The 12,688-nt window shown below is 40.8% G+C and overlaps 1 protein-coding gene across 1 annotated transcript; it reads left to right on the forward strand.

The window, feature by feature from the left end:
- The first annotated feature begins 61 nt into the window (after window positions 1-61).
- LOC121611009 (protein rapunzel-like) lies at window positions 62-3,164 on the forward strand. Its single transcript, XM_041943359.1, has 3 exons — window positions 62-168; window positions 1,836-2,332; window positions 2,444-3,164. Exons 2-3 carry the CDS (start codon window positions 1,839-1,841, stop codon window positions 3,132-3,134), a joined length of 1,185 nt encoding a protein of 394 aa, XP_041799293.1. The 5' UTR covers window positions 62-168; window positions 1,836-1,838; the 3' UTR covers window positions 3,135-3,164.
- Window positions 3,165-12,688: the final 9,524 nt, after the last annotated feature.

Here is a 12,688-nt window from a genome sequence, read left to right on the forward strand (position 1 = left end):
GCGTGCCTCTTCTTCCTCTCTGAATCCTGTTTCTGGACCCCTCCTCAGCTCCACAGTGGATGAGAGAACCGTGGGAATTTTCTCAAACTTGAAGGGTGAAAAAACAAACTTGTTTGCAGCTGTTGGAGCTCATCAGGCGCGAAGGAGCAGCAGATCCATTTCATTCAGGTACAGAAAAAAACGCTGTTATTATAGGAATGTGACGAATGTATTTATCTCCCACCAGAAGGGGTAAATATGCTGTAAGGTGTGTCCGGGGCGCTCAGGGGAGTTGTGCGTAAAAAAAAAAAAAGCTGCCGTTGCGCATTTCTTTTGGGTGCGCATGGCAGTTAAACATGGTGCAGTTTGGACACATGACAAGCCTTTTCTTCATTTATTTACTGAAAGGACGTTCAAGTTGTATTTATTTGATTATGTAATTCTCAGATGTTTGCTCATTCGAACGTCTTCACTGTTAATTTAGAGAACAGCGACGCATTTTTACATACCAATTCTGAAATTAAAATTAAAGTCGATGTTAATTTGTCGAGCATCTGGGGTCCATCCGCAGACATCTGAACAGAGAGGATGCGGTAATTTATGTATGTCAGGCTGCAAGCAAGGATGAAAGGGGATTTTTAAACATGGTTTGGCCTTGTTCTGGTCTGCTCTGCTCTGAGTCATGCAGACCCAAGGGCATTCGTGCCATTTTCTCATCCAAGTGGTCTCAGGCCCCCATTTTGGTTATGTGACATCACTACCTGCATCATCCTGGATGGGGGGCTTCACAACAGATTGAATGTAATCACCTTTTCACATCTGACAGGGTCAAGGTATAGATTTAAACATTCTTTGGTTAAATTTGAGCATGACATCATATTTACATTCACATTTACCTCCTGAAACAACAAAAATTGAGATTTTGACTTTTGAAAAACCTAAACTTTGTGGGGGTTTTTTGCTAGAAAATGACATTTTTTCCATAATCTACCAATCTACTGATTGTCTCCATTGTTGTTTTGTTTGTGAAATGGCATGAAAATATGAAAAGGTTCATTACAAGTGTTTTGATCTGGAGTTTGTCTGCTCCAGACGTCTTGATTTGTCCTCAACTTAGTGCAATTAGTTAATTATCACAAAAGACAAAGGAAAGCTGAGATTGTCACACTGGAGAAGAAGCAAGATGAGAATGTTTGCTTGAAAAATGACAATTATTCAATCATCAAAATAGTTTGTCTGCAGATTGATGATTTCGATAACTGTTCACCAACGTATTTTAGAATCTCATAGGAGAAAGCTTCTTCTCATATTAATACAATCGTGTGCTTTATGAGGAAAAGAGAACAAGAGTCTTTGAAAAGCATTTAGTCTCTGTTCTATTCCTCAGTATGGTTCTCAAACACGTTGGCGCCATGGACTTCATTATTTTAAGAAAGTCTATGATAATATTCTAGATTACTCATTCTGAAAACCCTTAAAGAGGTTGGCATGGTCAATTTGACGGGTGGTAAGAGTATTTATGGGATAGTAAAAGAGAAAAAACACTGTTCTGCTACACAAATATCTATTCTTTTTTGGTCTTTTTTGGTCTGTTTTTGTTTCTTGTGAAATTGAAAATAGATGCACCTCCTCTGGCCTCTGTTAGCTATTCAAATAATACAATCTCTGAAATTTAGAGGATAAATCTCTCCTTTGAGGAACTGCTCACAAGCTATAGAACTACACCTTTGAAAAGCAGTCACGAGAATTTCAGATTCATGAATACTTTAACAGATTAAAGACTGTGACCCATTTTGTCACGCACTCCTCAAGGTTTATGTGTATTTGACAGTAGATTTTGTCCTTCTGTGTCTCAGAACATGACCAGTTCATTGGAGAGGGTTGTAGCCCAGAAGAAGGAGGCCATCGAGGCAGTGATGGACATGTTTGAGAGGGGGGCCGAGGTGTTGGCCAGCGCTGTGGGCGAGCTATTCCCCCTCTGCGAGGCTGCCGCTCCGGTTCTCCGCCTGGCCTTAGACAACGTCCAGAGCAAAGAGGTCTTCTACGTCAAAGAGCAGTTCCTGACGGTGAGGAACAAGCTCGACGTGCTCTCCACCCAACTGGAAGACATCGACTGTGAGATCAAGAAGGGCAGACTGGATTCACAGTACTTTGCGGTGGAGGAGAACATTAGGAACCAGTTTCGGAAATATATGGACATCTTGGAGGCAAAACAGCAGTTCAAGGATGTGAAGACCAGACTTTTTCTAGAGCACTTTGCCAAAACTGGAGGAGAGAAGAACCTGTTTGTGCTGTATGATGCGCTGATGGGGACAAACAGCTTCGGGGAGTCGGTTTTAGACTTGGTGGAAAGGTAAATTGTTGCTCTCATGTCTTTGACACCACAATCATAGCAGCCTCCTCTGGACTGGAGAACCAGAGACATTTCTTTAATGTAAATATAAATGCTTTCTCTGCTTTGCAGGTATGTTGCAAGGAACCGCCGTCTCCTGGAAGATTTCTGTGTCCGCATGAAGGAGCTCTTCTGTTTGGGCCTGATTGCTCTGCTGGGCCACTGTGCCTTAACTCAGGGCCAAGAGGAAGAAGAGGACAAAATCCAAGAGTGGAGCAGCAAAATTGAAGAGGTAGAATCCAGGATGAAGACAACAATCGAGTCCTGCATCGCTGCCTTCCCGGAGCAAGCAAAGCTGGATGCCCAGCGCCTCCTGCAAGAAAAGGAAGAAGAGAACCTGCAAGATACAACTCAGCAGCTTCTTGAGCTCTTGGTGAAAAAGTATGATTGGGTCCGCTGGTCAGTGCGCCTGATCAACCATTCAGGGAGCACCTACCGGAACTGGCGAGCAGGGGAGCACTTTCATCACGTGGCGGGGCAGAACTGGTTCGAGGTGCTCCAGGTGAACAACATCAACCTGGTGGTGTCGTACAGCAGCAAGCCCCAGCCGGTGCCCCGTGACTTCATCCGGCAGGTGATGGAGGGCCAGGGGAAGAAGGGAAACGCCCCGGCAGTGGTGGAGGTGCTGGAGAAGCAGCTGTGCGGGTTTGTTGTCCACGCCGTCAGTCGGCACAAGGAGTCTGCAGCTGCTTGGAGCTTTCCGGAAGAGTGTCACTACTGGGAGAGACACAAGAACGTGGCGGTGTGTGTTCACTCAGAGTAACACTGACATATATTTTAAGATTTAGGATTTTACAGCAGAAGTGCGTGTTTAAGTTGCACATTTGTGTTGCTTAAAGAAATGAAAATAATGAATCTCAGACACTGGGGATGCACTGATCTGATGTGCTCAAAGGGTGTAAGCCAATACTGACCTGACTAAGGTGATCAGGTATTAGCAAGATTTAATCTATCCACGTGTCACTGGTATAAAATTCAGTCATTCCACCTTTATTCAGTGTCGACTAAATTTTGTGCACCACAGCAATCTTTTGTGCAAGTATCATCTTCATGAAAGTCCATTACAAAAAAGACCTGCCTTCAAAATCCCACTCAAGCAAAAGTATATCAGCAAAAATGACTTTAAGTATTAAAGTAAAAGTACCCTTTCTGCAGAAAAATGGATTCTGTGACTCTCTATGTATTGAACATGACATTATTTGATTGTACGGCTGACGCAACAATGCATTAGCAGAATTTTTCCGTTGCAGTTGTTTCAGGTGGAGCTGATTTAAATTATTTTTACTCCAGTAAGTTTAGTCCAGTGCCAATCTATAGGTCGAGTCCCTTCTGAAGGAAGATAAACCTGTGTACTACATACATCAATGTAACGTAATAAAAAGTACAATATTCTCATTTGAAAATGTGGTGGAGTACAAGTATTAAGTATCATAAAATGGAAATATTAAAGTAAAGTATCAGCCAAGAGTTTACATGTCAAACTCCGAATTAGGAGATAAAGAGTCAGATCGGTGCATCCCTAACAGAAACATTGTATTTCAGATTGTTTAATATAATTACAAATGAACTTTATTCGCTTTCTGAGTTGTGTCAACTTTTTATACATTGAATATTTGATGTATATTTATTTTATGTTGTAGTTGGCTAAATATTAACTGCTTGCACATTATGGACTGTGTCACTGTGCATCTATTTGTAATTTGTGACTTACTAACCAGTTTATTTATAACTAGAGCAAATTTAACACTAACACTAACACTGTTCTGTATATAATAACGGGGAGTGTCTGTGCTTTTACCTCAGCTGCATACAGTAGTAATCCAGTCTCCCATGAGAAATGGCTTCTGCACCTACAGCTCTAAAGATGGTTTTGCTGAGGCTGCATCTACCGAGCTCTGCTTCCATTTTGTCTCTGCTCCGCAGGCTGGCCTACATAACTCTGACAGGAAGGACAGAGGTTAGTTTTTCAGGCGTGAAAAACAAAGAGGCTTGGAGTTTGGCACTGGAGAAGCGACAATGTGCCTTGTGTTTTAAACACATTCAAACCCCTTGAACCAAACAATCAAACCCCACTGCTTACCAGTGCTGTGCCTATAATTACGTAATGGTTTGTGTCTGTGGCTTCAGCCTGGGGGGGGGAGTGATTTAGTCTGTAAGTTTCTTCATTTGTGCATTTTATTCATGTAAGACTTGGTGACAACCAGTAATTGCGGTCTTACTTTGCACTTCACTGCTAAATATGATGACTTTTTATGATTTATGTCTCATTTTTCTTTGTCTGTTATGATCCCTGATATCACACTACACATCAACAACAACAAACCACTGTGATTTTTGTTATCCAATCATTTCACTTCTGGGGATCAAAAGGTTTTTCCCCAGGAAAGAATCATTTGTCACAACAAATGCACCACTTTTATGAACTACTGTCATTAAAATCCATCCATCAGCTATATAAAGTTGTAAAATGGGAATTTATTTAGATTAAAATGTCATGTATTATTACTTAAAACACAACATCTTCTATATTCAAACCAAATAATCTCAATAAAATCAGTGCATGATGAATGTTCAGCATACTCATGAATTAATGACGAAATACAAACAGTTAATGGATGTGTAAACAAGTTTAATCTAATATCTGCCTCTCATTTCTTGTACAGATGTGATTTACGCAGCGCTTTTGGTGTCTGTAGCCATTAAAACCAGGCAGTGCACCCTCAGCAACAGGGACTGCACTAATTTAATTGATATTTACACGTAAGTCAGCATTTCCTGACCGCAGCTCTTGTTTGATAGTCTATGAATAACCTTTGGCTGAGCTAATATCCTGCAGACGAGCAGCAAAGTGCTTGTCTTAGCAGGATGGTATCGGTCATAATGCATGGCGTAGGTGCAGAGCGGGTGGAGACGGCCATTATTTCACGTCTCAGTGGATCTCGAGGGTCTTTAGCTGCTCTGCTTCTCTGTCGTAAATCAAGCCTGTCAGAATCCATCAACTTCTATCTGTAATACACAGCACAGTGCAGGAGGAGGTGGACTGTGTTGAATCATCTGAGGTTTGTCTGTGCACAGTGAAAAACAGCTACTGGTGGGAAGATGAGGTTGTTATGAGGTTCAGTGGCATTGTTTGTGAAAAAGGTTTCTAAGATTACATTTGTGTAATTAACACATTTGGAGCCAAAATGATGAATTCAATATTTAATTGTTAGTTTGGCTCTGTCTAAAGTTCAAAAATCTACCTACCAGCACCTCTAAAGCTCACCAAATAACAGAAGTGTAAAGACAACAAACTGCTATTTCCCAGCCAAAAAATAGTCTGGCAATAAATTGCTAATTGCCATTTTTAAACTTCAATTTCTGTAAAGATTAAATAACTTATTTTATATTTATTATTTAGATTTTTATATATTTAACATGTTTGTTAGTGAGCTTTAGTGGGCCAAGCTAGCTGTCTTTCCAGTCTTTATGCTATGCTAAGCTAAGCTCTGCAGCTGTTGGTGGTAGCTTCGTATTGACAGTACAGACATGAGAGTGGTAGTCTAAGCATATCAGCTGACATGTCAAACAATTCAGGTATATTTCTGACTTTTGGACTGGTTGTTTCCCACTTCCTACTTGCAGTGTTTATGCTAATTGTTGATATTTCCATCTATATTTGGTGAAGAGTGCCAGAAAGGTGACTGTTTTTGGCCTCCTGCATTGTCGACACTTCAAGTTGAACACGGTTTTGAACACTTGAAAAACACCCTTAATTCTTGTATCTAATTCAAATATGCTGGAGTTTAAAACCAAAACAAAGGAAAATGCATCACTGTCCAAATACTTGCAGACTGCACTGTAACACACAGCCGTGCACCTGCTACCTTTGTTGGCACAAAGCCTTTTTATAATTAGAAATCCCAGACAGGTGACTAACACACTTTCCCACCTTTGATGTACCAGTACTTCAGTCCTACGCTGAAAAAACAGAAAATGCAGACAGGCAGAGAGGCAGAAGGGTGTGCCAGGCAACGTTCTGCAGTCTTCAAACACACCACAGAGCCAGTCAGAGAACAGACCACTGAAATGTTGCAACACAAGACGACAAACAAAACTGGAAAGCTGGTTCGACACCTGCACCTGCTGTAGGACAACAGGCCTGTTCAGCTACTATAAAACATTTCTATTTACAGCTTATTTAAAATTAAACTGTCATTATAGTCTCTTCATGGTTGTCCTTTAATTCAATGTGGTTGATGAATTTGGACGTTAATTTTGACTATTAACCAGAAGCGTTAAGTATTTCTAAGGTTTTTCTCCTGTGTAGAGAAGAGTAGCGGCAGCCTGTACTGAAAGCCAGAGGATTCATTAGTGGTTGTGTGGGCTTTGCCTAGGTAACAACTATTGATCCAAGAGGCTCTTCCCCTGCATAAAAGGCTTTGGCTGTGGTAGCCCGTCAATCCTGGCTGTCATTATGGGAAGAGTAAAGCATCTGTTTACTGCCTCCATCTAGTTCCGCAGGAGCCAGAGCTGGCTTGTTCTGTGGTTGAGGGAAGGTTAAAGATACGTTTTCTGAAGGAAAAGGTGAAATCTGATGAGCAAATGGTACCAGAGGTGGTTTGCAGACAGAGGGCGCTATCAACATACAGATCTACAGGCAATTTTAACAAAAGCAATCCAGGGAATGAACTGTCAGCCTGTTGCCATGGGCCTTTTTGCTAAACATTTTTAGAATTACATTTGTAGAATTTTTGCCAAGAGGATGAATTAAAAATGTGAAAGGCTGTGGTGCTTTTATGGCTGTTTCATGTTTTGTTCATTTGTTTAGAGTTAAAACACTCGCTCTCACTGCAGAGCTTCTGTATGCAGTGAAAGTATGTGAGCGTCATAGTGTTACAGCAGACAGCTGATCACCCTCATCCTGATTTTTACCAGAAAACGTAAAGGAAGCAGGTCCAGATGCTTCCCTTTTTCTTGGCTGGGACTTTGAGTTGTGGATCAATAAAGTTAATTTTAAAGGAGGAAATGTGGCACAAAAAACAAAATCCACCATTATGTAATTCTGGAAATGATAAACTAATTACATCCCCTCAAGAAAAATAAAACCTTCACAAAACCACCAACAAAACCATTTCCCAGCATCCCCAAACGCTCTCCTTTCCATCAAGCTGACGCTCCTCATCTCTGAGAGGAGATAGCAGCCAATATCAATATTTCATAAACAAATGAAACACTGGATGGAGGCTCACATCAGAGTGGCCCTGGAGGGGAGAGTCGATCAATGGTTGGATGGCTCTGTCAGCTGGTGTCTGTCAGTCCCAGCACACGCTGGATAATGCTATTACCCATCAGTCCGAGTGGACCATCGACCGGCCTGCTGCTCTGTGAGTGGGCTAATCCAATAAAAAGCATTAAAACATTTGTTCCGTGACACACTGGCTGCAGGTCCGAGCCCAGAACTCAGGACCGCTGATCCTACCTGGCTGAAAACAGACTGTTTTAGACACAGAGGACATGTTATTTTGTAGACCTGATATTACTTCGTAGTTATTTTAAGCTACAAATGACCTGACAACCACATCTGGATCATGAATGTCCAACAGATGGCAGAGTGTTTGAGTGATGTCTAGAACAGAACAAACTACACCTGATAGAGGCTAACTTGGGTGTAGATCAATTAATCAGCGCTCTTATAAGATGGACGGATAGTAAATTAGTTTTAACATTCCAGATATAACACAAGCTAAGCTATGGTTTGAAAAATGTCAGCTCAACTTACCAAATCAAAGACCTATTTTTGCCATTGACTGTTGAAGTATAATTTATTCAACAACTAATAACATACAAATGAGAAAGATTTTAATCTATGTCACAAATCTTTATGAATTCTTGGCAGAAAATAAACAAAAAGCATAAACTGTGTCTCCTCCCTGTACACTCGACATGTGGCCGCAATTTTGACTTGCATGGTCACCTATACGTGGTGCTAATTATTGTATTTATGGTACAATTTAGCATTTGGAGTCACTACTTCTGCCATTTCAGTTGATATGCAGCTACTTGTCACTATTAGTTTCTCTATCATTTTAGTCGGGGATCATATGCTGAGCTGCTAGCAGCTAGCTAGCTTACCAACTGGCTTCATCGCAAGAAAAATGTATCAAACGTAGGCTTTCAGTTTTTAAATGTTTAGTTCTCGCTCTGTCTCATCACAAACAGGAGATACTACTTCTGCCAATTTAGTTAATATGCAGCTACTTGTCACTACTAGCATGTGTATCATTTTCGTCAGGGACCATAAGGTGAGCTGCTAGCAGCTAGCTAGCTGTCTGTGGTTAGCTTACAAGCTGGCTTCATCTCAAGATAAATGTATCACATGTAGCCTTTTCGTTTTTAAATGTTTAGTTCTCACTCGGTCTCATCACAAACAGGACAGAACGTAATGCCTAAAGAACAGTGTTAAGATAAAGGTTTTACCTTTGGAAATGCAACGCACACTGTAGCTGAGAATTTCCAATATGGCCGCCACATGGTTAGACGTAGGAGACAGTGTTGTAATTAGCGTTCTATCAACACCTTCCCACACATAGTTTCTTCCTCTGGATGTCTTACAGATTGTGCCACAAAACAGCCTTTATATACACAACAAGATGGCTGCCTGTTTGTCAATTATCCAATGAGAACCAAGGCCAGCCCCTAAAGGAAGCAGCACCCCCAAAACTAAAATTTCAAACTAAAAGCACGAAACAAAATGTTAACAAATGCTTAAATGGTACCACACAGACAATAATGATGGTTTTAATTTAAGACCTTAGTGAACCTGCAAAAACTGCAATTCGCTCTTTTATGATAAGATCCAGAAATCTGAAAAAAGGCTTGATTTACTGAATGATTACAAAAATATTGGTGATGGTTTGGCACTTTATGGCCAATGTTTAATATTCTAATTTCTATCTTTCTTCTTTAATGGCACAAGATAGTTGAACAGATAAAGAGGAGACTGCTCAAATAAGTCATTATCTTTCACATGGTCGTACATAATATACGAATATTACCTACTTTTATTTTAATTTTTAATTTTAATTTAATTGTTAATTTTATTCACTTTATTAATCCCAAACTGGGAAATTATTCTCTGCATTTCACCCATCACTGTAAACACACACATGCACATCCAACATGCATTGAACACACAGGAGCAGTGGGCTGCCGCATCAGGCGCCCGGGGAGCATATGGGAGGGTTAAGTGCCTTGCTCAAGAGCACATCAGCCAGCTAATGGAGGGGCGGGGTGAGTGGACTGGATGCACAGATATGAGTTGCTACAATGGGAATACATTTCTTCATCTTGGTTAGTGTTGTGTTTGTAAATTTGTGCATGCAGCAAAATGTCAATAATTGACCAAGTAACATAAATGTAAAAAGTAAGTAATGGTGGCTATGGACTACTCTGACGCAGATAAATTGAATATGATTTCTGCTTTGCTGGCAGTTTTACGTGCTATATACATCTGCAGAGGACCTTTATGGGTCTGGAATGTCTGGAGAATCCATCTGTCAGTAAAGCTTTTAAGTGGAAATCCACTAGGTGGTAAACACGTGTCTTGGCCATCTGCAGTGCCTCAAAATTTCCCTCATGTTTTCCAACACTTCCTTTTCTTCTGTGATGCCATCGCTGACTGCCTTCCCTCTGCAAGGCCCCATGTTCTCTCACTCGAGCCCCCAGTGCTGTTGTAGTTTGAACCCCCACCTCCACACACACATGCATACACTCAGATTCCTCTCTCCCTCATTTGCAGCAGGTCAGCGGCCCTGTCAGCACTGAAGAATGCCAGAATATTAATCTGCAGTCTTGCTCTCCCTGACCTTTACCCACCTCACTGTCTGTTTCTGCTGCTCACCCATCTGTCTATCCTCATTTGTATTCTGCAGCTCTTTACCTGTCTGCCTGTATCATCTCATCCTGTTACTCTTTGTTGAGCAAACGAGGTAAAAGCCTTTTAAAATCCTAACATCCTCTATGTTCTGCAACAGAAAAAAAAACCAAAACATTTTTCACATATTGAAATGATCAGGAATTAAATTGCCAGACTGTCAGAGAGTTTGAGTAGTTCTTGGATTATGTTTCTGGTTTCAATCTGGTAACTGAAAGCAGGAATGCTTTTATATATTAGAAGAAATAAATCCGCTTTCTTTGGTTTCACCAGTAACAGCCACTTTAGGTGAGCCTGGTTGTGCAACACTAATGGGGGAGGCAAAGCTGTGGATAATGATCCCAAGGGAGTGGGAGGTAAATGAGTAAAAGCGTGAGAAGGAGGAAATGAAAGCGAGGAGAACCAGGAAATGCCACGTCACAGAGAGTCAATGCCTTCAGTGGGTTAATCCCTCACAATCTGCATCAAATCCTCATGAGGACGTCAACAAATACACAGAATCAGATGCAGGAGTGGACTTAATGATTTGAGGGCCTGGGGCAAAAACCAGCATGGGCCCCCCAAGAGTCTGAACTCTGTGTTTGGAAACAAAGCAAAGTTTGAGGCTGGAGCTGAGCTGACAAAAGTGCAATCTTGTCTGCTAGAAAGTATGATTATGCAATGCTAGCTTGTTTGACAAATTCATACTCAGGGAAAATTAATTGCTGCACAGATTGTTCAGAGGCAACATTTATTCTAGTGCAGGAAGTGGAGTGTTTTTTTTAGTGCACACAAGACAAAGGGAAGTGGTCAGGATGGATGGTGGGTGCATAAGTCAGCAATTGTGGTTAGTTTGAAATAAGACATTAAAGTCAGCGAAAGGCTTTGGTTTTGGTTGAATGTAAGTAAACGTGCTACGTTTCACGTTTGAAGTCACTTTTGACTTTTTCAGTGTTTAACCAAGACCGACATCTTTTCAAAACCTTGACCAAGTGCAGTGGAAGCCTGAACATAGCGAGGAAAAACATAAACACTGAATCATTTTATTTGCCACATACATGCGCATATTATATATATAACCAATGCAATGGGACAAACAACAGCATCGTCGCTTTAATCGCAGTAAATGTGCCCAGAATAACATATGTTTACGTTCAGAAGACAAAGTCTTCTAATAGCCACAGTAATTGTGACTGTTATCCATGGGGAGCAAAGGATGAAGCAGTGCAACATGGTTAAACACCAAAGTCCTTGGAGATCAAAACATCAATGTCGTCAAGTCGATGGCTGCGTTTTTATTTCTTTTGGATTTCATTTCGAGGACTTGTTATATGATCCAGATGAAGATATAGCAGTAGCTTATCCTCCTCCATTTAACCAGCTGTTACACTTTGTTTGTTTTGTTTTAATTTAGGCATTGAAAGGACGATGATCTTCACGTCAAATTATAATGTTGTTCTAGAAGTAGAAACCCCACCAAATGCAGGAGTCACTCAAGGACAAAGCACATTTTGCAACAAAAGGATGTGAAGTTCTTTGAAAAGACACAGTAGATTGATTTTAAGAGTGTGTGTGGTGAAATGTAAGCTGTGTTCGGGTTAATATCTCTGGTGGATATAAGACGGTTTGAAGGAGCAACTCTTGTGTCAGATTTTTTTAATTAGAATTTTTGTGTAGGAGTCCACTCAGTAACTAACACAGTGTGGTTTCGAGAAGAAGTAACAGTATAATTTTAGGAGGAGGCAGGAGGATGACGACGTGTAACCTCAGCGTTCAGGGAGGTTCTGGGAGTTTCCCCCTGAGCGAGGGCATAAATAGTCCCCGTGGCTTATTTGTCTCTCCACAAAAGCATTAGTGAATCAAAGTTGTAATTGCTATATTGATTTGCTCTGTAAAACATGTTCTATCCCTTGTGTGTTTCTCTTTTTTGTCCCAGCAGCCTTTGCGGACAATATATGTGATCAATTTTTCCAAAAGAAAGTACAAAATGGGAGCAGGTGACAGCCGCAGCGTTTGTTGTGCAAATTCTACATATAAAACAATGTGTCATTAAATGTTTTAATATATTTAGAGAATCTCGACTTGATTTTAGTTCTGTATACAGCAGGCTGACATAGAATTAAAGCATACAGGCCTTTTTTGGAGGCTTTCAGTAAATCAGGAGTACAACAATGTGATTCAACAAAAATGTCTGCCAGCAAGAGTAATTGGATTTCCAATTTACATGGAGCTTGAAGGTGATTTGACTCACTTGTGTAAGGGCAAAGATGGACTCGGGGGTGAATTTGCCTGCGATCAATAAGTCGTCTTCTTCTGAACCTTTATCTGTTTCCTCAGATCTAACCAGGGTTTGTATTGATCTGCGTGAGTGACAGATGGGCTTGTATCGAGGCGGCATGTCAGCTTCAGTCACTGCTGCACAT

The sequence above is a fragment of the Chelmon rostratus genome, chromosome 8, assembly GCF_017976325.1.
Source record: "Chelmon rostratus isolate fCheRos1 chromosome 8, fCheRos1.pri, whole genome shotgun sequence".
In the NCBI taxonomy this organism is placed as follows: domain Eukaryota; kingdom Metazoa; phylum Chordata; class Actinopteri; order Chaetodontiformes; family Chaetodontidae; genus Chelmon; species Chelmon rostratus.

What these genes read in the sequence shown, in the direction of transcription:
- LOC121611009 (XM_041943359.1), top strand. Translation starts at nt 1,839, where the DNA reads ATGACCAGTTCATTGGAGAGGGTTGTAGCCCAGAAGAAGGAGGCCATC. An exon ending in GTTTTAGACTTGGTGGAAAG is followed by an intron (nt 2,333 to 2,443) that starts GTAAATTGTTGC and finishes TCTGCTTTGCAG; the next exon opens with GTATGTTGCAAGGAACCGCC.